The 27253-nt window shown below is 38.1% G+C and overlaps 1 protein-coding gene across 1 annotated transcript; it reads right to left on the bottom strand.

Moving 5' to 3' along the window:
- Positions 1-1395: 1395 nt before the first annotated feature.
- Positions 1396-27146, bottom strand: LOC146480002 (FH1/FH2 domain-containing protein 3-like). The gene is made up of 25 exons (XM_085110097.1): positions 26672-27146; positions 26454-26554; positions 26254-26312; positions 22732-22799; positions 21149-21254; positions 19311-19405; positions 18105-18216; positions 16946-17043; positions 16396-16479; positions 15224-15283; positions 14099-14163; positions 13671-13702; positions 12990-13245; positions 12374-12630; positions 10313-11682; positions 9673-9837; positions 8908-9090; positions 8367-8486; positions 7823-7984; positions 7372-7487; positions 6790-6864; positions 6354-6411; positions 5846-5986; positions 4952-5258; positions 1396-3686 (listed from the first exon to the last, which is right to left on the bottom strand). Exons 1-25 carry the CDS (start codon positions 27038-27040, stop codon positions 3604-3606), a joined length of 4542 nt encoding a protein of 1513 aa, XP_084966223.1. The 5' UTR covers positions 27041-27146; the 3' UTR covers positions 1396-3603.
- Positions 27147-27253: the final 107 nt, after the last annotated feature.

Here is a 27253-nt window from a genome sequence, read left to right on the forward strand (position 1 = left end):
CATTTCAGTTACTGTTGCCTTTTAATTCGTGTTTTTGCGTTTAAAATGTTCCTATATTCCGAGATCGTTTTATGGCCGCAAAGTTAACACAGTTTGATCTGTTCAGATGTTTTAGCCGAAAATGTAAGTCGCAGAAAGTGTTAGGGAATGGGATAAATTACCCAAACTTCAGAGCTGACAGCATTGTAGGCTTTCGGAAAATGTTAGCTGGCCTTATTTTACACTGTATACGTCATTTTTGTTCTCCGAAAGCAAAAGGCCGGGAATTATTTTGAAGTACTAAAAAAGTTTGAGGTATAACAGTTTAATCTGAATTTGCGAGGCTTCTAAGGCCTTCCGAATAGATGTTCCACCGTAGCGAACCGTTGGGTGGCCCTGATGTACGACTCTAAAAGACGAGAGTAGCTCGGGAGTAAGGAATGTTCGAGTTAGATGGAGGCACAGAAACGCGTTACCCTTTCATTTATCCTTACCTTTGCGCAAAAATATTTTTGCTTTGCTGAGCCCAAAATCCTTAACGAAGAAACTCAAACCCGCACACTCTGACTTGAAACAATGGAACACTGATGATGTTATTGTGTTAGACTGCAGGCAGTCCCTTTCTGGATAGTCGAGGTCGCGCGGAATAGCCGAGCGCGAAAAAACTGGAGCGAACGAGCGGAGGGGGGGCTTGGGGAGAGTCAGTCTCTTCTCGTTTATTTCTCCTCGCACCAGTGCTTACTATTATTGTGTCAAGAAAACGCGTTACACTTTATTTTAACGGATCACAACCCTCGTTCCCGGCTTGCACCTAAGTATCCAGGATAACAGTGGGGGAGGGGGGGGGGGGGGACACTTTCCTTTATAAGCCATAAAGGTATGTGCGTCGCCAAAGGGTATGGATTTTTTTTTAACCTTTTTGGTCAGAAATTGGGTTAAGGGTTTGACCATTTTGGTCTAGAATAGCGTGAGACTGGTCTAGAATCGGGTATGGTTTTCACAGGTAAAATGGGGTTGGAAGGCCCGTACAACTAGTACTCACATGTTTGCCACTTTCGTCTTGGACTTCCTTCAGCTTCTAGGATTTTTAGTAGCGGGTTGACATTATGATTTGAGGATTTAGCAAGCAGATAGGAAAAAGGGAAAAACAAAAGAGGGTAACCCTCCTAGAAGGGTTAGAGGGTTACCCTCCCTCCATGTAAACAAGCCCTTATTCGCTTTGTGAACTCAGCCACGTGGAAGGTTCGCTCTAATGGAAATCTCCTATTCTTTTGTTTACATTAAATTAGCCTAAACTTACTGGGGCGCAGGCTGATTGAAATTCATACAAAAGATCTATAGCCAGCCATCTTTCCACAAAGATTATTGGCCAAGAAAAAAAAAAAAGATAAAGTCAACGACTGTAACAAATGCAAATTGCTTCAAACATCAGGCTCTTTATTAAAGAACACCCAAAGGGAATGGTAAGAGAGAATAAGACTCTACTCAGCCAATCATGTGGCTTTTGGAGAGTAACTAACTGATATCGTTATCTATAAAAAGGGATAAGAATCTATAGTTATTAAAAATCCAGTTCCCCGTACATCTACCCCCAGTTAAAATTTACTACAATGATTCAATGCGAACAAGAGTTTCACAATTAGTTTTCCGTTATCTTCTCCATCTTTGAGGCCACGCATCTTGGAGTTTTTAAAATTAAGCTGTATAAGAATCTCAAATAAACATCACACCATAAACCTATACCAGGATTTACAGAGAGTTCAGCACAAGACCGGCTTGTTAACTGAAACCAATTTATAACTAGACATCTTCGTATGATTTTCGGACACCTTGAAGTATTCACTCTTTCCAGTGACTACCTTAAAAAAAATTGAAATTGCGGCCAAGAATATTCACGATAGAACTATAAGACTGAAAGATTTGACACTGGATAAAAAGAGGTTTAAAAACGAAGGTTTGGTGTTTCGAACGAAAATCTTCATCGATATGTGATGTGTGACGAAAGAAGATTTTCGATCGGAAATCATCAGTGTGTGATGAGTCATAGAAGATTTTCGATCGAGACGTCAAGCAATTTTAAACGTATTTTAGCCAGTGTCAAATCTTTCAGTCGTAGAGTCTTAGCGGCTACCATGTATTACCATTGATGCTAGTTACGAGTATTCGCTAGTAACTCAACACAATGTTCTCTTCACGACTTCTTTAAAAAGTAAAAGCGCCACAGTGCAAAATAAGGAAAATGTGAAAAAGTAGAGCACCAGAGGAAAGTAACAATAAAAGTACAGCTCAAAAAGTTTCTTTTAAATATTCGCTCATAGACAAATGTTGTTATCTGATCTCCCATTTACACCAACTTAAAACATGTTTACCTTTGAACGACGGTTACAGTATATTAAAAACCAGGAAAAAATCTGGATCTTTTGTACACAAAATTAAATAAGCTTCTAAATGTTTCTTCGAGGGAGTAAATTTAACAAAAGCAACTGTCTTGAACAAAACAATCTTCCAATATGCTTTACTCCCGTACTTACGTCGCAGATTTAAACATGTCAAGTTTGGTGTAAACAGGGTCTATGAATACAAGATAACTGAAATCGCTTAATTAGATATCAAGACCAACTAAACACGTTTGTGAACTCATAACTATGAATAGTTTCTCCCTCAACCTGAAGCCCGAATCCTACCTCGTCATGCAATCATAACAGAAAGAAAAGCTAAGATGAGTGACTCACTTTACGTAATCAGCTTGGGGAGTCCAATAGGCACATTTTGGTAACAAAAAAGTAACTCTAAATACGCGTGTCACGTGTAAACACGCTATATGACGCTTGGTATAACCTATCATGGCGGCAATGAGACAGATTACATCATACGTCAAAATATTTCTCTCAATGGAAAAAACAAGGGCACCAATGCCAGGGAAGTATTAGCACGGTTGTTGAAAATGCAATTAAGCTGATCCAGGATCTAAAGCAATGGGAAATACTTTTAAATAAGGAAAACAAAAATTTGAATGATTTTAACCCTTACGCGCTAATCTGCTTTCGAACGACCAGGTACTAGTGTTTAAATAAACCAATCCAGTGGCACAACTTTCACCTCTAATAACTGTCATTTAGCGAATATATTTATAGCCAACCAAACATAAAAGAAAGAAATAATGGGTACAGTTGATTCATAAGCTATATTGCGCATAGGCATTAAAAGATTGTCCATCTTAAAACCCTCCCATTAACTTGGTAGAAAAATACTGCATTAACACCTCGGCTGTTTGGAATTCGGAATAAAAGAATCTATTGCTAATGAAAATTTTCAGACGTGACAAAAATATATTACACAGAAACTCTACTTCGTCGGAGTAATTTCAGAACTCCAAAATATACAATAGCACAGGCAATCGATTACCTTTTTTTGTTATCAAAAGAGACGTGGAAAATAAATTTTACAAAGATCCTACAGAATTACCATTTATTTACAAATAAGAAATTTGGCTTTCCGCCACATACCCAGCTTCTTTTCTGTTTGAAACAGAGTGTCTTGCAATAAAATATCACATAGAACTATCTCTTTGAATAAAATATAATTAAGGATAAATTCTGTATATTAAGTTAAGTTGACCCAACGTCATTTGCTGTCCAGAATATTGACCTGTTTAGTGAGTTTTTCCATATCTTCCGGGCTGATACCGCTCTTCAAGGTCCTCCGAACTGCAACAAGAACAGCAAACGGCATATTTAAGGCGTGAAGCGAAGGATAAGAGTTTAAACCACGTTCTTGTTGTCAAATGTTCACATAATAGCCCTTCAAATTCTTACAACATGGCGCATACTATTTTCAGAGTGTGCCATTTTGATGAATTTATCGAGCCAGCCATGGTACCATTGTTTAGCAGGGTTAAGACGAACAAAACAACAGGAAAACCTAACAAAATGATGCGTCGAATAATCGTTTTTATTTTTCTTTTTTCCTTTTTTGTTTTTGCGGTAGTAAAAAAAAAAACAGACACGCCCCAATGATCTGTAATTAAAATGTGTTTATCTTTTTCTTTTTTTTTTTCCATCCGATTCTTAGTTCTTAGCTTTTACAGTTTTTATACCATGAATTGTTGTTCATTTTTAGTTTCTGATTTTTTAGTATATACTTGGCCGTGGATTACCTGTAAACTAGCAGATTAAGCTAAGCGTAAATTCCACGTTAAATAACGTATCGTATCGTATCGTATCGTATCGTATCGTACCATCAATTTCGGCGAGGAAGTAGCACGATTTTTGAGTCTGGCGGTTCATCTTAGGCGTCATCTTCCTTGGTCAGCTGACACCCATGCCTCTCCTCCCAGGTTCATTAAGTATATTTCTCGGCGTTTTTCAAGAATTAATAAAGGGCGCGAACGATTTCGCTAAAACGTTCCGTTTGCAATACCATTGTTTCAATAGTAGCGACTTGTTGCTGTTTTGCCAGAAGTAATTAAGCCGAGTGCAAATTATTTTGAGTCTACTGTAACTAGAGCTCAGGATCTCGTTTAAAGTTGTCCGTGCGTTCCAAATCGTCGAAGTGGGATTTGGAAGTGTCGGTTTTTGTGGAGGGTCAAAAACCGGAGAACCCGGGAAAAAACCCTCGAACCAAAGACGAAAACCAACATATGGCGTCAACTTCAGGAATCAAACCTAGACCGCATTGGTGGGTAGCGAGTGGTCTCACCACTGCACCATATCCTTGCTCCCCTTACAGTTCACAGTCCAGTTTTCTGTCGGTGCGAGCAGCAGAAATGGAAATTTTGTGCAAATGGCACGGTGTACAACCGAACCATCTGATTGTAATGGAAAAAAATTGGCAGTACCTCCGATGGTCGTCCGCTTGTTCCGAAAAATTTGCAGTTGATAGGCACGTACCATTTGCGTTTCAATTAGTTCGCAAAATGAAAAGCGCCTACGGAACTTTTTCCGATCTAAATCTAGACCTCCTTCCAACTCACCTGACTTCCTATTAGTGGCCCTGTTACGCTTGCGCACTCGTGTTCTTGAGTCCGGTACAGTGGCAGACTTGGCCAGTGTGTTAATAACCTCATCCGTGTTGTCATCCGGGAATTCGTCTTGTGTTTGAATGGCTGTTGAGTTGGAGCGTGATGGTCCTGCACTCTTGACTCTGTTTCGCGTTCCGGGAAGTGTAGCACTCTTCAACTTTTCTTTCGCATTCTCAGCTTCGTCGCCATTTGAGATGAGCGCACGGCGGAACGCTTCAATATTCTCCTCGGCGGAGGCTTTAGCTGCTGCCGAATAGGACTGAAGAAAACGGGAAAAAGAATGTCAAATATTACATTATAACTTAAACGATGCTTGAGATTAAACCGGAAATCTTCCAGACCATTTACACAGGTGAGTTCTTCGTTTAAATATCAACGTATTAGCACAGAGGACTACCACCTGGAAGACTCTCCGGATCGAACTCAAATTTTGAAATGTTGCTTTTTTGTTAAGAAAAGAGGAAAACCTAATTACCCGGAAAAAAAACTTCTCAAAGCAAGGAAAAGGGCCAAACACAAACTCAGCCTACAACATCATGACGCGATTTCGAGAATCGAACCCGGCCACATTAGTGTGAGGCGAGTGCTCTTACCACTCCCTGAGCGTGTTAACCGAATACTCTTGAGACAGAGCATAGGGAGCACAGGATTAGTTTTACTAGAGGTGCCTCTCTCCTCTCCTCCCCATTTTGAATTGTTTTCAAGTTAATTGTAATTTATTTAATATTGCATTTTAGTAACTATTTCTTATACTTGAGCACTAATTATTAGGATTGGAGAAACAATTAATGAAATGAATGAAAAAGAGTTAAAAAACAAATAAAAAACTTGTATTTCACTGCTTACGTCTGTTTCCGTGATCAGTTTTCCTCTTGTTTTGCTTCGTTCCCTCAGGTTTTCTCTCTTTTTCTTCATCTGAATCACTCGTTCTCTCGTCGTTCGGTACTCCAATGAAAACTCGCTGATAATCTTACAAAACTCGTTAACCTAAAGAAGAAAACAGTTATATCAAAAAGACTTTCCTCCGTTAGGTTTTATCATAGTTAATTGAGGGACTGGTTATGAAACTTTGCCATGAAAACAATGGTGCTGCAATTTATGTTGGAAGGGCCACGACAATGCACAATCCTTTGTTTGAATGTCCACACTACAGTTGAATATCTTAACACGAACGTTTCTACTGGTCAGTTGCTCCAACACATTTCAAAATCTATTGTCGTCTGTGAACTGTCAAGGCCAAAAATGCTAACAAAAACATATAACAAAGGAATTTGTCAGGCTTCATAACCATTGTCTTTTATATTAACTATGGTTTTATCAAGTGTACCAATTCCTTTAATCTGTTAGTTTTTACCTTTGTTTTGTTCGCTGCGCTTGATTGCAGTCCTAAGTACAGTAACATCTTGTGGAACCTATAAAAATTCAAAACATTTCGGTAAGACTTTAGTAGGGTACTTTAAACTCTGCTTATCCAAGGGAAAGCGAGTCTTTTAATTATTGTTCTTATATTAACAATCAGAACTCCTGAAACATAAAAGATCAGATGAAACCACAACGAGAATAACTCGAACTAGGACCGTACGAGAGTCTAGGAATACAGCACTTTCCATTAGTCATGATGTAACGGATCCTTCCGAGTCCTTCCGAGCATTTTTCGGAAGCCTTCGGAATAGCCGTGCAGTCAATGTCACCTCAAACAGTCTTTCTCAGGACTACATGCACCCAGATGATCATAATTTACCTACTTATGATATGATTCCTGGCTTCAAACCATTTACAGGATCACTAACCTGTTGATAACTCGTCTGTGGACCACTTTCAGAATGGTGCTTCGTTCCTGGGCATCTGCTAAAAACTCACTCATTCTGACAAAAGAACAGCAAACACGGTGTTCTATTAATGTATTTAGCTACGACTTCACAGGACCTCTTTATGTGGAAGGGAGATGAAACTTGTCATTTGTTTAGTTGGTATGTGATCACTTTGCGCCTTTGTTCAGCAAAATCCTCATGAGCAAAGAAACACTTTCATTCCGGAAGGCGGGATGGCTCGTTTATTGGAGATTTTTTTCAACAGAGTATCAGGATCTCGCCGAGCGGCCCAGCCCGCCTACCCATATAAACACAACGACATTTAAACAACAAAAATAAGCATGACCTAAAGCGGGTCAGCCCATCGAGCCTTCATATAAACGGCCACCTCCAGCGGACTGGGATGGGAGTCCAACTGATAACTATGTGTTGGGTTCATTAACTTGAGAACTGACCTTTGCTCGACTCCCATCATAAATTATTCAACAATACAAGGCTCATAATTCTCCTAATATATATCCAGACGGCACCTAATCAGAATACACAGGCGCTGTTACTCACTTGCTTTTGAGTTGTTTGGTGCTATCGTGTTTGGCAACAATGCTTAAATACTCCCACGACCTTTTACAATTTTCCCGTAACTTCTTCAGGTTATCAAGCACAACGTCAAAATCAACCTGAAAGTACAACAGCAAAACCTAAATTACACAGAGTAGATTGCAAGGTCAGCAAAACCTCTGGTAGCGTAGCTAAAAAGGTTTAAGGAAGTAGTAATGTTCCTGTTGGGAAGAAAAACTTGAAAAAAGCGCCAACCGTTACGATTTCACGGAGATCGTAAATTTTTCGAGAGAAGTTACAAAGTTGTCTAATCCTTTAAACTCTATTTCTGTCGTTTAAAAGGTAGGTGCTGTTGGGAATGAAACAGTTCCTAATTTATGCGCAACTGTTCACGAATCTCCAATTACCAAAGACACGTTGGAAATAAAGTAAAAGCAAACAAAATCCAGATTACCCTAGAGGAACGATGCAATGCTCCCAGATCGCTGTATAGATCCGAAGAGTTTGGAAACTTCTCCATCACCATGCAACACAAGTGATACAGTAATGACTGCTTATGCACCGTGTCTTTGACTTCAGGTACTTTAGCCAGATAATCCAGCTGAAAACCCTTCACCTGAAACACAAAGTTCACATATTAATTAGCTGCACAGTGGTAGGTCCATTGGGAATTCCATTTTCGGTCAAAAGTTTGATTGGAAGATCAAGAGGTCAGCCTTCAAGGCCGATCCGCGTTGTTCCCTTTGACAAGAAACCGTAACTACCGTTCGGAACAAACCTAACGATATAATTGCGGAGGGGGGGGGGGGGGGGGAAGGGGGCTGCGCTAGACTACCGTCCGATACAGAGGCAGTGCTGCGCGATAAAAGTAGGACCTTCAGCAAATTACCATACAGTGATGGTGCAACTTTTTCATTTATCTGTTTGATATTCTATCAGTTAATCTTGGCCAGTCTTCACTAAAATTGACGCCTTAAAATAGCCTTTGCTTCACGTACCTTTTTCCCATTTAAAAAGTTTCCTATGGCTAGAAGTGTGGCCAAGATGTGTTTAAATGTTTCGTTGTTGTGTAATTCTCGGACAGATTCCTTTAAGTCCATAAGAGGTTCTGCTACTTCCTGCAAATAAAGCGAAGTTATTATACCTACTTACTTATTTTACTTATTTTACCACAAACAGAACAACAAGTACATGGTTATATAAAAGAAAGTGGCGAGGAAGCCTAAAAGGAAACCATAAGGCTTATAACATTAGGCTCCCTCAAAACAGATCAGAATAATGTTTTTATAATAATATCAGGGTCGGACGTATATCCGCGAGTTCAGGTAGTAGCATGCACAAAAAATGTTTAAAAAATTTATTTTCAAATGAGGAAAAGCCAGCACATATGAAAACAATGCACACAGGGAAACGGGAAACGCTTCGTATTAGTCTGAAAGTTCTAAGCAAGACCGTCACAAAACTTTATACATTGATGCAAATGCATCCTACTACAATGTGAACTCAGCCTAAATTTATCCAATTGTTGTGCGCTCTTACCCTTTCCAACTGGTCATAATCCAGTTTAAAGGACCATAAATGAAGACGCGGAGCCAGCTCGTTAATAGATGACATTGTTAATAAAAACTGCTCCGCATTTCCAAGAGCTACATCAGGGTTTGACATGTGCGCTTCCTGAATCTTGGTTTTTTCTTCTGCAGTGGGCTGAAGCTGGAGCAGTTTCTAAACAAGCAGCAAATCGAAGGATTTGGTTAACACATTGTCAACAACAACTTGCAAAGTTGCATGAAAAGAAAACAGAGTTTGTAATTCATTCACATTCTTCACCTACACTCAATTGACACAGTTGCCGCAAAAGTATGTACCACACTGAACAATTCATCTGTGTAAAGAAACTTACAACTTACAAACGAGAAAATGCAATTTCACTTTAAAGGTAACTTTAAAGTTTTTGTGTAAGAATTTCGTCCTTGGAGGTCTTAGTCAATACTCATAAGAGCCTGTGTTAAGGTTCACAGTAGGTAGTAGCTGTTGTTACCCATTGCCTTTTGTACAGGAAATCCGTATTTTGTGACTGGTACTTTGGACGCTGGTTACAGTGGGGGAGGTGGTGTCTACCTGCGGGATTTGCTTACAACTATCAGACAGGTCAAACCTCTACTTACCGTAACCTCCCTTGGATGAACACCTCTCCAGTGGGTGACTGTATTTTGTCGCTACTTTAGGGAGATACTTACCAGCAGTCACACGATGCAAAGGGAAGAAACGCTTTTTGTAGGATATCATAGACTGTGTCATACTCACATCAATTCCCTCTCTGTCGATCACTGCACTGTCCATGTTGAGTATGGCCTGCTTCAAAGCTCTGATAGGTGGTAATTTGGTCAAACCGATGTTAATTGCTTGAGAGCGCTTCATTTCAAGTACAACAATTTCCTTTTTCTTATCTTTGTCATCTCCTTCACCCTTCTGAAAACGAGAAGCAAAGGAAAGAAAAAGTTGACGAAAAATAGCATTCTGTTGCGTGATGACACTCAAGTCATTATAAATGCGCACTAGATATCGGACCAAACACTATAAATGTGGGCGTGACCTGACATGAGAACCGATGATTACCTGAGAATAAGCTGGTTTACAATACACAAATCTACACAGACAAAGGTGCTTTCTTAATACAAAATTAACAACCATTCTTCACAACGATGGCCACAGCATGTAGCGACGACATTGGGCAAAGGCTTTTTAGTGCTAATTTGATAAACCCGTTGCAGGAAATGTAAATTAAACGAAGGCCAGCTTTATTTTACTCTTGTTCAGCCGGGAAATTAAATGAACGCTTTGCTTTCGTTGTTTTAAAAGACAAGGTACAAAGTCCCTTGTATTAATCACAAGCCAAAACATGCAATCACAAATATAACTTTAAAAACAAATGCCACATTCGTACCTTTATTTTCGCAACCGTCTTGTTCTCAAACAAATGTTCTAGTTTCTTGGTGTCAATATCCACAGTATCAATGCTCCCCCAGATTGTCTTGTTTACACCATTTATAAGAGGAGAGTTCCTAACTTCTTGCCAAAACAAACGTACTAACTTTTTCTTTGGATTGGCGTTATTCATTGAAGGCGCCTTTGATGGTCCAGGGGGAGGGGGAGGTGGGATCGGACCACCAGGGGGCGGAGGGGGTGGGGGTGGTCCACCAGGCATTGGGGGAGGGGGAGGTGGGATTCCAAACACAGGGACTCCTCCGTGAGGATGTGCATCTGTTTCATCTGCAGCTGCCAAAGCACAATCCAGGAGTTCATCTTCGTCATTTTCCAGCTCAGTGAAATTAAAGTCATTTACGATGAGTTTTCGTTTCATTACAATCATTCTTTCCCACTCAAGCTCCTTTTGGAGTGCAGCCTCTTCTGCAGCTTTCCTTGCCGCTTCCTCCTCTTGTTTTTTGCGTTCTTCTTCCTGTTTTTTCCGAAGTTCTTCTTGCTTTCTGGCTTCCTCCTCTGCTGCAGGATCCGGTTTATCATCCGATGGCTGCTTCATTAGACCCAATTTTGCCTTATTTAGCAACCCCTCAAAGTCACCCTCAGGAGCACTCGACGATTCTTCATTCTCTTCGTCAACCTCAGGACACCCACTTAATCTTTTCACAGCTTCAGAAACTAAATTTTCAACGTCTAGCATATCCTTGTGTCTCTGAGGTGCTTCATCACTGTCTCCAGATGACAACAACTGTTGCTTTCTCTCATGAACTGACTCACCTCCTGACAAACTTGGATCACTAACTTTACGATCCATATCGTCTGTCGATTTTTGTTGTCCGTATAACATTGATAACATCATTTTCTTGTTCGGAAACCCAGGAAAACCTTCGCAAATACTGGACCGCTTTTCAGAGTCTACAGAACTATGGCGTCGGGCTTCATGAGCCGAGCCAGTTGAAGTCGCTCTATTGTCTGGCGAATGTTTAGAGTTTTCTTCTGAAACTCGTCTATTTGACGTACTGTCACCGTTTAATAAATCATCGGTGCTTGAACCTAGTTTCTCGTCAGTGTCTGTACTTTCATCACTAGTCCTATGGCCTGAAGACCCATTTAGATCTATATTATTATTGATTAAAGGTTCTCTTTCTCCTTCCATTTTTATTTCAGGTGTCTTTTTCCTACTGGTCGTTGTTACAGTCATTTCTTTCCTTCGAGGTAAAGGTTTTTCCTCTTCATTTTTATGAGCAGACTCTTCAGCTTTTGGACGTCTGCCAGAGTAGTCAGGTCCTCGAAATTGTTCCTCTCGATTTCCTCTCGACCTTTGGCTTGTTTGTTCTAGAAAATTCAGGAAATTGAATTAGCTCTTGTCCTCCAACACAAGCGACCTACTACTGCTATTGAGATTGGTGGAGTTTGATCCTCGCAACGGAGGTCTAGGTGCGGGCAAGTCTTCCTTACGTAAAGGGACTTTCCAGACCACTTCACCGCTGCCTACCACAAGAAGGCATACGCATAGTCTCCAAAATACACCACCACACTTACATCACACTTGGTACGGCCTAACTGTGCCCTCCGCCGTTTCAGAGCACGCCAACAAGACTAGCCACCATCCACTTTAACACAAGGTAAAGTTATTTGATCGAGACTCATATTGCTATACAGTCGCAGGGTCAAGGAAGCCATCCACATCAGGCAGGCTACACCCCTAGCAACGTCAACAGGGATAACAGAACAGAAATTCCGGATTTCTGGATACCAACGATCAAGAAACACTACAATAGACAGTAGCAACTGTGGACCGCCACGATCCACAACTAAAGTGAATAGATCGTGAGACAAACGAATATTTTGTTCATTATCATATTCTACCACGATGACCAATAACCCCTTCACAAACAACACGTCCAGCCATCATGTCTTCAGGAACTACTCCTAACACTTAAGAAAGGTCATTAACGAGAATTGAAATGGAACCCAACAGGTCTGAAACTTAAAAGAACTTAGACGTGAAACTCTTTCAGCTCACCCTCTGCCTTAGGTTCGTCAAACTTGAACTTTCTTCGTGTAGTTGGTGAAGACCTTGGGGAACTCTTGGGTGAGGGGCGTGGTGATCCCCGAGGTGAGCGTGGTCTGTCGTTGACTGGTGAAGACACTTCCAAGTGGGCCCTGTCATTGTCACTACTTTTACTGTCCGCTCTCTGCCTACTCCTGTCATTTCTAACAGGCTCTTCTGCTTCAGACTCTGTTATTCCAAGAGCAGCTCGTCTGGCAGCACGCCGCTCTCTGTGAAAATACAAGTGTATTGTTTAAGCTGATAATCACTGTTTCAAGCGTACCATTCATGTCATTGATGTATTATCCAGTCCATTTACTTATACATGTAGGAGGTCAACATCTACCGTATTTTCGTTGAAAGGAAGTTCTAATGCGTTCACTATTCCTCCCGCTAGAAATTAAAAAGAAGCCCAGAGAGGAGAAACAAGAACTCATTTGGTAAATCCTTGCTAAATAAAAATAAAAAAAAAAACATCATTTTCACTCTTCTAATCAGAAACATAATGAAACAATAATACTCTGAGAGCACTGTGCAGCAGCGGAAGCTCCAAAAGTGACTTATCAGCATAAATCTATCTGCTACATACTTTCTCGCCAGTCGACTTTTGGTTTTCTCGTCCAGTTCGCTTTCTGTTGATGAGGATGGTGTAGTACTAGCTGTTGTTTTAACCGGTGATGCAGGGGGCTCCACTTTGACAGCTGTTCCTACATTAGGTGCACTAGCAACCTTGTGTATGCCATCACGACTTTTAGCTCCTGGAGGTACCAAGTGGCTGTCCTTGGTGATACATGATACATCAATCTGGCTGATAGAGTTGTGCCGCCGACTACGCCTCCTATCACCTTCAAAGTTCAACAACAGAAAAAATGTTATGGACATTACTTTTAAACACATGCAAAATATGTCACATTTCATAACAACTTTAAACTTATAAGAATCGTAAGCAGCTTGCATGCAGATGTCTCCATTCAGGCTAACTGATCAGCAAATCAGTAGATTTGCTGATGTTGACCACTGAACAGTGTAATAAAAACTATCAACAAAATTATATTACAAATATAAAGCTAAAAGGTTGTTACAAGAATTACAGCTATACAAAAAAAAGCAGGGAAAAAAATAATCACAATCAAAATATGTTATAAAGATAATACCCACATTTTTTAGGAATTAGAATAAAATACTGTAGGAACTTCTTTGCCAGAATGGAAAGTGCCCATGCATTAGGGCAACCCTGGATGCTACTAAAAGACAGTGTACTGCATCATACCTGTGGCAAAGGCGGCTGTTCTTTTTCTTTGTCTAAGAGGAGAAAATTAATGCTGTTTACACTACGATGGCAAAATTACTGGCAATTTGCTAACTACAGGGAAGAGGTGACAAGGAGTTGACGTTAACCATTCAACTGAGGGAGAAATACAATAATGACGGAGTCATAATTTGGAAGACAAACAAAACACTTTTTTAATTTTAAAGACATGTTTCAGCCATTACAACAGCCATTGTGGACATTATGAGTTACAAAATAAACTACAGAATTGAACTTGAAATAAATATAATAATCCAATCGCCATTGACAAACGGGATGGTGATAGTAGATGTATTACAATAATTTTACGTCTATTTCATGTTAGTGACTATATATGATATTCAAATCAATGCACTCGTCATCCTGTTCTATTTCCAGCAGTACAATACCTTATTGATGGAGAGCTTCCAAAGGCAGGAAATTCTTCATCCCCATCTTCAATCCGAAGTGCCGTCTAAACAACACAATATTTTCAGCATTACCTTAATTTATAGAAACCACTGTAAGAAAACACGATTCAAATGTAACTATAAAGCAATATGTAAGGGATTAACTATATGAGCAGTGTCCAGGAGGGTTTGAAACAAAAAAAGACTGTGTATGGAAGCAATGTGATGTGGAGTAAAACGATTCAAGGGTTGATAGATGTATTCTTTCAGTCAGTGACATAGGCATACTCAGAAAAAGAAAATCCGAGTTCTCCCAACAGGAGTTGAACCTATGACTTTTCAATGACTAGTTCAGATGCTCTACCACAGAGCTACAGGAGACTCCAACCTAGTATGTACATCTCAACTAGAAATCAGAAGGTCAGAGGTCCATCTTCTATTGGGAGAACTTCAATTTTCTTTCCATTTATGCCTGTGTCACTAACTAAAAAAATACATCTATCATTTATTATTTCACAGTCTGGTTTGTGCCTTTTTTTGCCTTGAAATCGAAATTACTCTAGATAAGCTTCTGTTTTGGTACAGAGATTGGTTACCATGACAGAAACTTATGTTGCATATTTAGCTTTTTAGCAAAAGGCTAGATAAACAAGAAATTTACTTCTTACTTTTCTATAAATGCAGGTGAGTACACAAAAGAGGAATCAACGCTTGACATATTCCTTTTGTTTATAAAACTGAATCAGTTCAAACAAAGCATTCATGGTCACAAACAAAATAAATAAGTCAAGCATTGGTACCACCTTTGTGTGACTTCAAACAGCTAAGACAGGTATGGAGAGAAGGTGGGATTTAGAGAGAACCTGAAATGACATGTCTATAGTGAGGCTGTAACCTGCTTGTACCCTCTGTTTTAACAAGACTCTTATCCACCAGAGCAACTTTTACCTTGCACCAATAAATTCTAGGCTAACCTACTCGCCAGTAAACAAGCAGACAAAATAACCCAACACAACACAGAATTTGAACAATCCATTTTATGCCAATGAATAATTTTACTTCTGACATTGACTGCTTATGCAACAGGTGTCACCAAAAATAGATACATGTAAATTATATGCTTACCTCATAAATATTAAATTGCTCCACCAAATCAATATTTGTTCCAGCTTTTTTCTGGTGCATCTAAGATATAATTGAACAATAAATTACAACTCAACTTTTTCTAGAATGGCAATTAAAAACACTGTCAATGATTTGGACAACATGAACTGCAGTAAGACCTGGGCCGGGCTGTTCGAAAGCCGATTAACACTAATCCACGATTAAAAGTTAATTGAGGTTTTCATCTTGCTCATTTAAAATGGTTTTAAAGGCTAATTTCAAGCAAAAGGTAAAGAAAAGTCTAAGTCAATACTGAAGGACAAAACTCTTTTGGAAGAATCTTCATTGATTAGTAATTAAACTCGAGTCAAAGTTCACGTTAATCTAGGATTAGCTTAATCAGGCTTCGAACAACTGGGCCCTGGTTAACAAAAAGGAAAAAGCATTGCAACTTGGAGGTTGGGAACCAGCCTGAAAAAAAAAAAAATACAAGGGAACTGACTGTAACCCAATCATAAGCCCCACCCCCAAACACACAAAGTACATTTACCAGTCACACTGGGTATGTCAGTGAAGGGAAAATCCACAGGTTTCAGTGTCATGTGAGAAGAATGCCTGGTGCCATCACTGATTCCCAAGAGCCCACTAAACAGGCCTTGGAGAGGATTGTCAATCTGTGATGTAATTTGCACTGACTAGGAACCTCGGAGCACCATTATGGAACACCTACACTTGTAGAATGTCATACTACAACACCACAAACTGAATACCAAAAGCACCTGGCAGAGTAGCACTAACCATGAACAACCAAGACATACAATAATGGGCAGCTGGTTGCCTAATGTGTTAGTAACCAGAAAGAAGCCTTACAGTACCGCTCAAAAGTAAGTTACCAGTCTTGCCTGGTTTCTCGCGAGACGAGATTATCGTATTGAGAGACCCGACTCTCGTCTCTCGATATGAGAATCTCGTCTCGCGAGAATCACGGAAGCGGAAATTTTGAAATATTAGATATCATGCATTTGAAACCTCTAATTAAAACACTGTTAGCACAACCAACAATGGGCCATTAGAACTTGCTCAGATTAATGTGGTGGTTCTAAGGCAGATTTCCAAGGCCATGCGTTCCATTCAGTAACAATCATTATAGAAACCAGACTTTAAAATTATGGTGGTAATTGTCATGACAATACCTTGATTATCTTTTCCATCCCTTGTTCTTCAAGTGCATCAGTAATGTTATAAAACTCATCCTGGCTTGGTGTGGCATACAGGACCTAACAACAAAATTCTATATTTGTGGGAATATCCAAACAACTATCATAGCAGGTAGAAGAGGCCCCATGGCCACTGCCTTCCAAGACATGAAGCAACCAGGAATACATGTACATTTATTACTAAACCCCCACCAAGATGGGATGCTACTCTAAGCTATAGCAGGGTTATCTTTACTCTTTTGCTAGGTTTTCCCAAACTTCACAAACAATCATACGTTGTATGAAAATTAATAACTTCTTTTGCATTGTTAAAGAGCCAGGAACCATGGAATTTATGAGCATTAGCTTGATTTACATGTAAGTGCACATTTCCCTGAGCTGGGTTTCAAGGCATGAGAAAATAATTAGTACTGATTTAGCTGGTAAGAGGTTAGTATTTTGTATTTAGGCACAATTTTAAATGGTCAGCTTTCAGACCATGTCGCCGCTTACTATATGTTTGGACCGCAGAAAATGTTTTATTTACCTTATTGATAAGTGTCATAGCATAAATGAGAATCTCTTCATCTCCCTGGGAATCTTTATCTGTCATAATTCCTATAATTTCAGCCCAATCTTTGACACCTGCAGAGAGAAATCCTCTCACTTAAACAAACAACAAAAACAAAAAACATTTTCACATCTGTAGTCTAGCCCTGCCCAACAACCCTCTAAAATCTGTAAATCAGAGGATTTTCCAAATTAACATAAACTGGATACAAGTATATTCATTCAATATGCCTGGGAATTGGCAAACAACTGTTTGAAAAACAAATAATAGCCATAGTTCTTAGTTAATGTTTGCCTTGATGATTTTCACCTGAATTCCATTTAAAGCATTTATGTAGTGGTGGATCACATTGTTGTGATCCAAAATTTTTTTTTTCATTTTGTACTCTGCATTGTTTTTCCAGCATCAATAGCACACGCACATTTCACATGAACAAAGCCGGAAAACTTGAATCCAGGTTTTACAAATAGCTGCTTGACTCAAAGAGAGAGACTTTCAAAACATTTTGAATCACTAGAATGTTGGCCAACTAACTGTTTAACAGTTTCCAGATTTTTCTACTCACAGTGAGACTGTAAGACAATCCCTCACTTGCTGTGACTAATTACAAAATAATTTTAATTACACTAAAGAAGAACATGGCCATTTCCAAATTCAGTGTATTAATAAAATATCCTCACTGACAACGTTTTATATGCTGATGTCAAATACTTGGTAATGATGTTCTTTTGAGAGGATTTCAGCAACAAAAAAGACATTAAAAACCAAGACTTACCAGAATGCAAAGTATTCATTGAGAATACAATACCACCTATGGCCATCATTAATATTATTGAATATCCCCAAAAGAACACACCCTTAGTCGCCATCAATCAGCAGTCTGTTTAACAATTTGTATTTAAGTATAGTATACGCATAGATCTACTAACAACCATCCTGTTGTCTCTGGCCCAAAGCATGGGGACTTAAAGTGGGTGTTAATGCCTACCAAACAAATTGAAACATTTTCACTCTTCAAAAATGATTTAAGCAGAAAAAATACACAAAAATCTGATAACTGCTCAAAAAAGAATTTAACCAAAATGAATTTGATGCATTATTTAAAGTATTATTTTGAATTATTTTGTTTTCACACCTTGATTACTATCCACTGTTTGAACACCTTCATACAACACTCTTGAGTTGGATTCTGTGTACTCCACAAATACCAGAAGAAGCTTAAGTGCAGTCTTCCCCACTAGACGAAACTGAGGACAAGGCAGGAAAAATACTATTAACATCCAGTACAAAAAGAACATGTACTCAATATCTCCAGTATGGTACAGCAACTCTTCTCTTTCCCCTTGTTTAATTATCATATTGATAATAAAGTTATGTGTGCTACTACAAGTCCTCTAGTACTATCCCTATGTATACATCCCCCTGTACAGGATAGCTCTTTTTCCATTCAAAAAGTACGTAACAGGACAGTTGCCAAAGCCTGCTATGGACCTATCTTGTCTTATAATTTGGAACGTTTTTTCTCCCCATTGAAACTGAACAAAATATTAATGCTATACACGCTTTGCTTCAAATGGTTTAAAAATACCCACTTGAAAATGACCTAATTAAGTAAAGAATCTTATCCTTTATTTAGCAAATAATTGGCCAATGCTTGATAATTATACAGACCAAAGAGTATGGGCAGCCTGTGCCTAAAATGTAAATTTACCCCCGGGAGTATAACTTTGTGCATATATAAAATTGTTTAAAAAGAGAAATAAAAAAATTCTTGTTCTGAAAGGATTAAGCGGAATTGTCTACTTTTTGAGGCAAAGAACGTTTCAAACACTCTAGGCCACTGCCTAGTTGTTAAACCACAGTTCAAGTTAATAATAATGACAGTGATGAAAGAGAGAATCCAAATCAGCCCTTAAGAATTACAACTACATGTAACAGGGTCATCAAGAAGGTAATATAACCATCAAAACAAATTTCTGGCTTGCAGAATGTGTGGGGGAAAAGTTGAGATGGTTGGTCACATTGCAGCAGAGTGCACTGCATTTACATATGGTCAGACTGGGACTCAGGAAGAAGTGTGGTTTTGAAAGGAAAGTGAACTGTTATGATTGTGAACATTCTAAAAGCTACAGACTTCTGTGAGATTTCAAGATTTCCAAATGGATGTCGGTAGCCACATTAATCACAATAACCAGATATGAACTTGTAAAGACTGTTCAGGCCTTTCAACTTCAGGGATGTTAAAAGCCTTAAATTTTCATTAAATAAATACAAATTCAAGGATTTTCAAGCACTCTCAAGGTTCATGAAATTCCTTGTAGCTGAAATAAATAACACTTACTCTGGATGCTGTGAGTGAATAGAGCCACTGGATGGTGTCACTATGGTTAATGACACCATTCATTCCATCAACGTACAGCATGATCTGACCAATAGCTGTCAGTAAAACATTTTACTAGTCAATTCAGGAGTTAAGAGCACGTAAGTACAAGCATCAAAGGGGGTGCTTTCAATAACACCTGGCAAGAGAACAGCCAGGCTAGAATTCTTGCATTCACCACAATATTATACAGGTACTACCGGTAGTAATAATTAAAGATTAGGGAGTGCGTTCGATGATCTCGATCCCAGGCTCTTTCTACTTTGCCAAGTTAGTGATTATGTCATCTGCCCCTGCAAAATCTGCTGGGAATGTCAGATACGCATCCCAAGATCCACCGATTTGTTGATTGTCCTATACAATCTCGACTCCAAATGCAATAAGGAGTGCGTTCTTACTACCTCAAACGAAATTACATTTATATTTAGTCAATTTCAAAAGAGGAAATCATAACAATGAAATGAAGAATACCCAATGGTTTCCAATTATACATGGTTTTGCTCAAAATGCTGAAAGCAGTAACTCTAAGATTCTCAATCTTTAAAACTCTACTGCCGCAGGAAAGGAGCACTCTCAAGCAGCTACCTACAGACTGTAATTTAAATTTTATTGAAAAAAAAAATACAAAAATTTGGTTGTCAGTGTTGAAGGTAAACTGCAAATCACTCAACCAGTAAATACACTTGGTATTGGGCTTGGCTGGCATAAATACATGTACACCAACTTGGGTTGGTTTATCCTGTATCTCGTTGTACAAAAATTTCACAACATGAATAATCTGAGTTTGAACATGTAAATGCCTTAAGCCACTGTTACACTAGGCAATTTTTCTTGCAACTTGTCTCACAATTTTGTTGCACCATTGTGACACAAGTTGCCCAAATTGTTGACTAGTGACATGCCCTGAAACAAACATGCCTCACAAAGTTTTTGTTGCAGTCACCATTGCACGAAGTAGAGACGACTTTAATCTACTTCTCGCAATGATTGCGAGACATGTTCGTTTCAGGGCATGTTACACTAAGCAATGATTCATGCAACTTGTGTCAAAACAAAATTGCAAGAAAAATTGCTTAGTGTAACAGCACCTTTAATCATTAATGTGTATGTCACATGGAGTTTAAAGCTGTAAACAACTGCTTCCTTTACATCCCATTGTCCATATACATATCCTCTGCACTGTTCCTTATATATTACTAATGGTACTAGTTAGCACATTTTTTGTTTAATTGGTGATCACCTCCTTTATTCTCATGACCTGAATGATATTGTGAAGAGAAATCAGACATCGATCTCCATTGGGACTTCAAGTATTTCTGCAGTGTTCATGACTTTTTCATGTTTGTCAAAGCATGAACCATTTAAGCAAGTGTTTTGAGATCGCCATAACTTCAACGGTTTCTTCTAAATTAATCTGAGAACTCTGTGGAAACTCTTACAAAATGCTTTCTGTTTCCCTTAGCAGAAAATAACTCATGGTTTTCAACCACTACGAAGTCATGTTAACTTAATGTTATGTTTTCCAAAATATTGATCATTTTTTTCAATATCTTTATAGATGTATGCCAAGGAAAATATTTAATATCTGATAAATATTGTCTTGTAGAATCACAAATTATGGTAGGAAAGTCAAAGAACAGATGAATCAAAGCAATTACATGTACACTGTCACTTTTGATATGCTCACAAAGCAAGGACATCCATGACTACAGTGTGAATAATTCATAAGTAATACAACAAATTTATACAAAACATATATGACAATAATAATGCAATAAACAAGCATGTTATCTGCTTACCTCTTAGAATGTAATTCTGGTAATTTTGATCAGCATCTTGTCCAACTGATATCAATGCACTCAGGCCATCAGAGTTAACAAATTCATGCACAAGGTCTTTATCATCCTGCAGAATACAAAAAGAAAAACAACCATTAAACGTTATTTTCTTGCTGTGAGTCTAGCCTGTGTCGCATATATGGAATCAACCGCCGGTAAATGCCATCTAGGAATTAACCCCCAAATCCTTGTTACAGACCCCCAATGAAGGAAACAAAATGTCTAGTACAAGGATTTGGGTTCTAATTTGCAAACGGTATTTATTGGCGGTTGATTCCATCTGCGGAGCAGGCTATGTTAGTCAAGATTACATATTTTCTGGCCTGATGTGTAAGGTTTGCCCATCCTGTCAATTGACAAGCAGAGGATTGCATCCCTGTAAGCAACTAAATTAACTAAGCATACCCAGTTTGATTTAACACCCTAACTGCCTGTATGACATTTACTGAGTACATCAATACACTGTAACCTACAGTGTAGAGAGGTTTAACTTCAAATTCTGTGGAAATTTCTGTTAGTATAATTATTAAGATCTGTAGGCATATGGCCACTGCACTTGGAATATTCTACAAATGTTATTTAGTGAACTCTATTTTTTACTCAAACCAAACTAACTTCCTGTTAAGTTAAGTTAAGTTATATACATACATGAACTGGTGATTTTTCAAATCAAGCGGTCACTCTTTATTAAGTGGTCAGTTGTCAAAGTCCCGAAAATTACTTCCCTAAATTATTGTAATTTTGATGTCTATCAAATGGTCATGGTCACCTTTTACATTGTACTAAGCTCCAACCAGCTTTTGCCATGTCTTGACCTGTTTTAAACAGTCACTTTGTAAAAGGAAACCACTCAAATACAGTAATAAATAGGCTGCCACGTAAGTTAATTTTTAACGATCTTCAATACTGATGTTAATGTTTTATTAGTCCATTTCTATACCATGTTAGCCTTTGTCATACCAATTTTACCAATTTTGATCCTTGTGTACATTAGATATACCCCTAAAGTATACAGTTATGTAGCTTATTTTGTAGTTCTCAACATGTTGATTAATATGACATTTGCCTTAAGACCAACAAGTGCTCAGAAAAAAAAGTTGAAAAGTTATGGGGGTGGTGAACCATACATGTATGACATATTGGAGGGGGTTATGTTCTTCACAAGGTGATATTGGAGTAAAAAATTCATAGAAATCCATCAAATATTGAGAGAGTTGTCAATGGCATTATGTGCCAATTGGAATTCTTAGGGATAAAAGGAACCCATTTTTATATTATTAATAATTATTGTAAAACCACTCTTCGATTAAGCACCACACTAAAATTCAAGTGCTTGGAATAAGCACTGCATTGTTTTTCAAGGGTGTAGAGCTTATTCCAGGAAGGTACTTATTGATACATTGCACTTACGCATAGGTAGCACTTTTTTGAGTAAATAACTAAAGGTACATGTAATTGGCTGTAGCTAGCAACATCACTGACTGCTGGCATATCTTGACTGGGCAGCACATTACATAAAAAATTTAAATGAACAAAACTCCTACCTGAAAAATTTGCTTTAGAGAGAACAATGCTCTCCTAAGCTCTCTTCCTGATGAAGCAAGAAGTTTTGCTGCAAGAGAAAGACAAACACATGTACTTACTAACTTGAAGACACCACAAATAATACTAAATCTACTTATTTCGAGTTGTTACAACTGATATAAGAATTGCTACTTATTGCTTAAATTGTACTGTTAATCAGATCAGACCGTGGTACATTGAACAAGTACATGAATTTACATGACTAAGATAATAATATGCCATCAGCATGTGTCATCATGTCAAATGCACTAAGGAAACAACTTTCAGGAAGTACTTTAGCAAGAACTTCTTTGAAGGACATAATATGTAGAATCAAAGACAACATTGTTTGATATTTTACAACAGTAAGTAAGTTTAGATTTGTAGCAAAAAATATTAATACAGATACCAATTCTCTATGTAGCTTATGAATTAAAATTTCAAGTGACAATAGCCATGCCGTTCAGAGATTTCACAATACAACTTACAAAAATTATGACAAAAATCAAAGAAAGTAAAAGGTTTATGTAAATTGGGGTAAAATCTGTTTACAATTAAATTAACAGGTAGTCATTATTTTTAACACAATGTATGTATGTAATACATTATTTATTCCCTTCATTCTTTACCTAATTATTAATTTAACAAAACAAAGTATGTCAAATAACTTCAGAAAGGCCCAGAACTCCTATATCATTTTACTCTGTCAGTAAACTTATTATTGAAATTGTCATTTCAGGTGAGTATTTAAGGTTTTTGAAAATAAGACGTTACAGTATGTAAGCTTTGAATGTAAATTGTATCTTGTGCGCAGCAGCGCAGTGTGAAGCCACAATCCTTCCCTTTAAAATCAAACAAAATTGACATGTCAACCTCCGCCAAGACTTATCATGCCTTGTGCAAGCACTGAGACACGTCACATTTCATCAAGGCTAGGGTTCAAATTCCCCACCCCAGGGAAGGCAAAGGGGTCAAATGTCTGGGGTATGCCCGGGAGGGAGGGGATGTTGAAGCTTCCACTTGACCGGGACATTACCTTGATTTGTAATCACGTATATAACATTTACAATAACTATGATCTACCAGCAAGTATCATGGTCAGTCATAGGATAAATCAAAATAATTACTTTTCGTTTCGCAACACCAAAAATAGGAACAACCATATACATGTAAGATCAAGATGGTTGCCAAGTTTTGAAATCTTTCCTAGTTATAAAAATATTATAATGAAACTTTGTGACATTTTAATAGGTTTTTGAATGCTAGCATTCAACAAATTTGGCTCCTAATTTCAAATTTCTTTACCTAATTTTTTCCAGACTAGAAGTATTTTGCTTTTCTCCAAGAACGTTTTATATGTACATGTATTACGGTTAATCTATTAATTTTTAGACAGAGTGCTTTTTCTGCCTAAGCTTAAATTGTTCTTATTCATTGTCTCACAATAACAATAAACATGCTTTGTCTGGCTTAAAAGTTGCTTCAAATTCAGAAGGGAATTTGCACTTTCCACTACAACCAAATGAATTTCTGGACCACTTCATTGAAATGAAAAAAAACGACATTTTTATACAGTTGTAGCTTCTGAGTTTCAGAAACAAACGTTCTAGTTATTTCCCTTAACAAAAGCAGATACCAAAAGATTTCCTCACTGAGTCTGCATCAAAGTGTTAAAAAAAACAAATAATAATTGCACATGTATACCTGCAGGATGAAAGATATTCCATAACCTGTTTTTCCCATACATGATGGCCTGATTTCTTTATTGAATGTTTTACACCATAAAATAAGTTTGAAAAAGCCAAAGTAAAAAGGGTAAACTTGTGAGACTTCTTTAAAACATCTCTACCAACTAACGCATATGTTCATGTTCAGGCAGACATGTTTTTCTATATTGAAAGAAGTACAAAATAATTACATGAAATAAGTTACCAGCTAAAACTTTCACTGAAAACTCTACCTCTTCCTACTTATAAAATTTATAATTAAAAAAAAATAACTTCTCAGGATCAAACATTACTAAGAACACTTGCGTAGCTGTTGATCTGAAATGACTATCAATGACACCTTGCCTTGTATATTTTAATTACTGGGTTGAAATACACTCCATTCTTGCTGAGAGCATTTTAGTGCACAGAAAGAACAGAATGGCATTTTCTAGAGACGTAACTGAAACAGGAAAACGTAGGAACCGTGATAAAATCAATAGCACAGAAGTGATGACCCTTTGTTAGTTTTTATGCTACAGATTTTCAGTCAGTTTCTTTAGAAAACTCAAAGTCAAGGCCAAGTCTGTTGGCTTGTCAAAATATACTCAAGGTCACACCAAGAGAGTACAAGATTGGCAATGTATATGGTAAAAGTTCCACCAATTTACACATGATAAACAACTTCATTGTCTCTTGCAAGCACAAATGACAAGACCCGTTTAAGTCAAGCTTAAATATGGTCAGCCAAGTCTCGGGTGATTAACCACCAAAGGAAAGTTCACAGCATCTCCCAAAACGGTCCGATGTTATTATTACAGCCACAAAAGAACGTAAAAGAAAGATTACAAATTGGAATGTTTTTCAAAAATTGGTGCTATGACTGACTTTCCCACGATAAGCGATTAAAAGTTCACTTTACAAAATTAACTCAATCGCAAATCAATTACAGAGTGAAATCAGCATGACCCTGAAATGGACAGCACGAAATCCAGCCGGTATATCGTTCCGTTCTTGCTGTTTATTAAAAGTGCGTCGACAAAATCTTCTGTTGACGGTCAATAAGGAAGAAGTTCAGTCACGAACAACTACATCTCACGCACAGGAGCCATACGGATCGCTCAAAGTAAATATCCCGCGAGTAAAATGATCGCTGATTACAAACCTATATTTATGCAAATTACCCTTCCAACTAAGTAACGCGCTACGTGAAATTTTTTTTCGTGAAAGACACAAGTGGCCGATTGCACTAACAAAAAATATAGTTTTATGCCTTTTGTTTGTATTATTCGAAAGGTAAAAGTAAAGAACGGAAATCGCAAAATTCTAACTACTAGCTGTCTGTTGACTTATTGACCCAAATAAGCTGGCAAACAGTAACATAACCTGACTACTTGAAATGCCAGCATGCTGTACAAACGGCCAGCAACTATTAGCAAAGCAACACTGCATCTTGTAGAGATGGTGCATTGTTGTACGATATATGCCAAAACAACAAACTCTACATGTTATATCGAAGTGCTCAAAACATCCAATACAGACCTTTACACTTCACAAATATCTGGCTTTCGCAACAGTTGGCAAGGCTTTTGTGTGTGTTCGAGAAAATCCAAATGGATCAGACAGCTTTATTTTGACACAGTTCAAGTTAAAAAGTAGTTTCTTTGCCCCTAAACATGAACATGAATAGCTAATAAACAATGCTTTTTTTATTTAAACGCTTGCTTGTAACTCTTCACCGGTTGCAAAGCAACATAACAAAATTTACGAACAGAAACATTTTGAAGCTAATCTTACCTATGCAGTTGTGCACACGTACAGAGAGGGCTGTCCGCAGAATTATTGTGTTTTTCCGGCTACAAAATAAAATAAGATTTAGTTACAAACAGAATAACATAAAGTTAAACTTCATCAGGAGAAAATAAAACAGCTCCTTTAGTGGTAATTACGGCTTCGCAAACAAATAAGCTTACAGTCAGATTAAAATCTCTTCAAACCTGTCTAAAAATCCCTCCAACATATCGGCTTGTTCTTCAAGCGAACTCTCGAGATCCAAATAACACCCATTATGCGACAGTTGTAAGGCTACATCGTCGATCTACATCAACAAATCACCACAATCAATAAAAATAAATCGAACACAAACAAGTAACAACTCTACGAAATATTCCAAGCTCAGCTGAAAAGCGATATAAACAACAAACGATCGGCGTACGTTGTGCGGAGCAGATAACAATCGGTGGAGACCGGCGATTTGCTGGAAAAGTGGAATGTTCAAGTGGAAGGTATACGTTGGAGGCCGTGTTGGTTCAGGAAAATTCGTACTTGCAAAAGGATCTGTATCATCTAAATACTGAACTTTACAAGTTAACGCCATTTTGACGGAAGATTCTGTTGAGCTGGTGGACGCATGCGTACTCTCCGAATCTCTTGAAGCTTGCGGGGGAGTCTTGTCACGTGACCACAAATCTCGGCGGTTCGTTGACTTCGTGAGATAACGAGGATTGTTTCTAAAATCTTTCATGTTGGCCTTACGACCAGAGCAGGCATCTTCCACGGACTCTAAAACCGATCCCCTCCACATGAAAACGTCTCTCTGACGTTCAAACACGTGATTTCCCAATCAGATTTCTCCATTATCGATAACTTAGTTTCTCTCTCAAGGCATAACGCTAAATGATCGAAATTCGAGCCCGTTTTTTATGGCGGTTCTCAGCTGTCACGAATTGAGGTCGACATGATTACGCCAACTAATTAGTTTTGATTGGTGCATTTTCCGTAGCTCATTATAACTGGC

This window comes from Pavona decussata, unplaced genomic scaffold, assembly GCF_977016875.1.
Source record: "Pavona decussata unplaced genomic scaffold, jaPavDecu1.1 SCAFFOLD_56, whole genome shotgun sequence".
NCBI classification, from domain to species: Eukaryota; Metazoa; Cnidaria; class Anthozoa; order Scleractinia; family Agariciidae; genus Pavona; species Pavona decussata.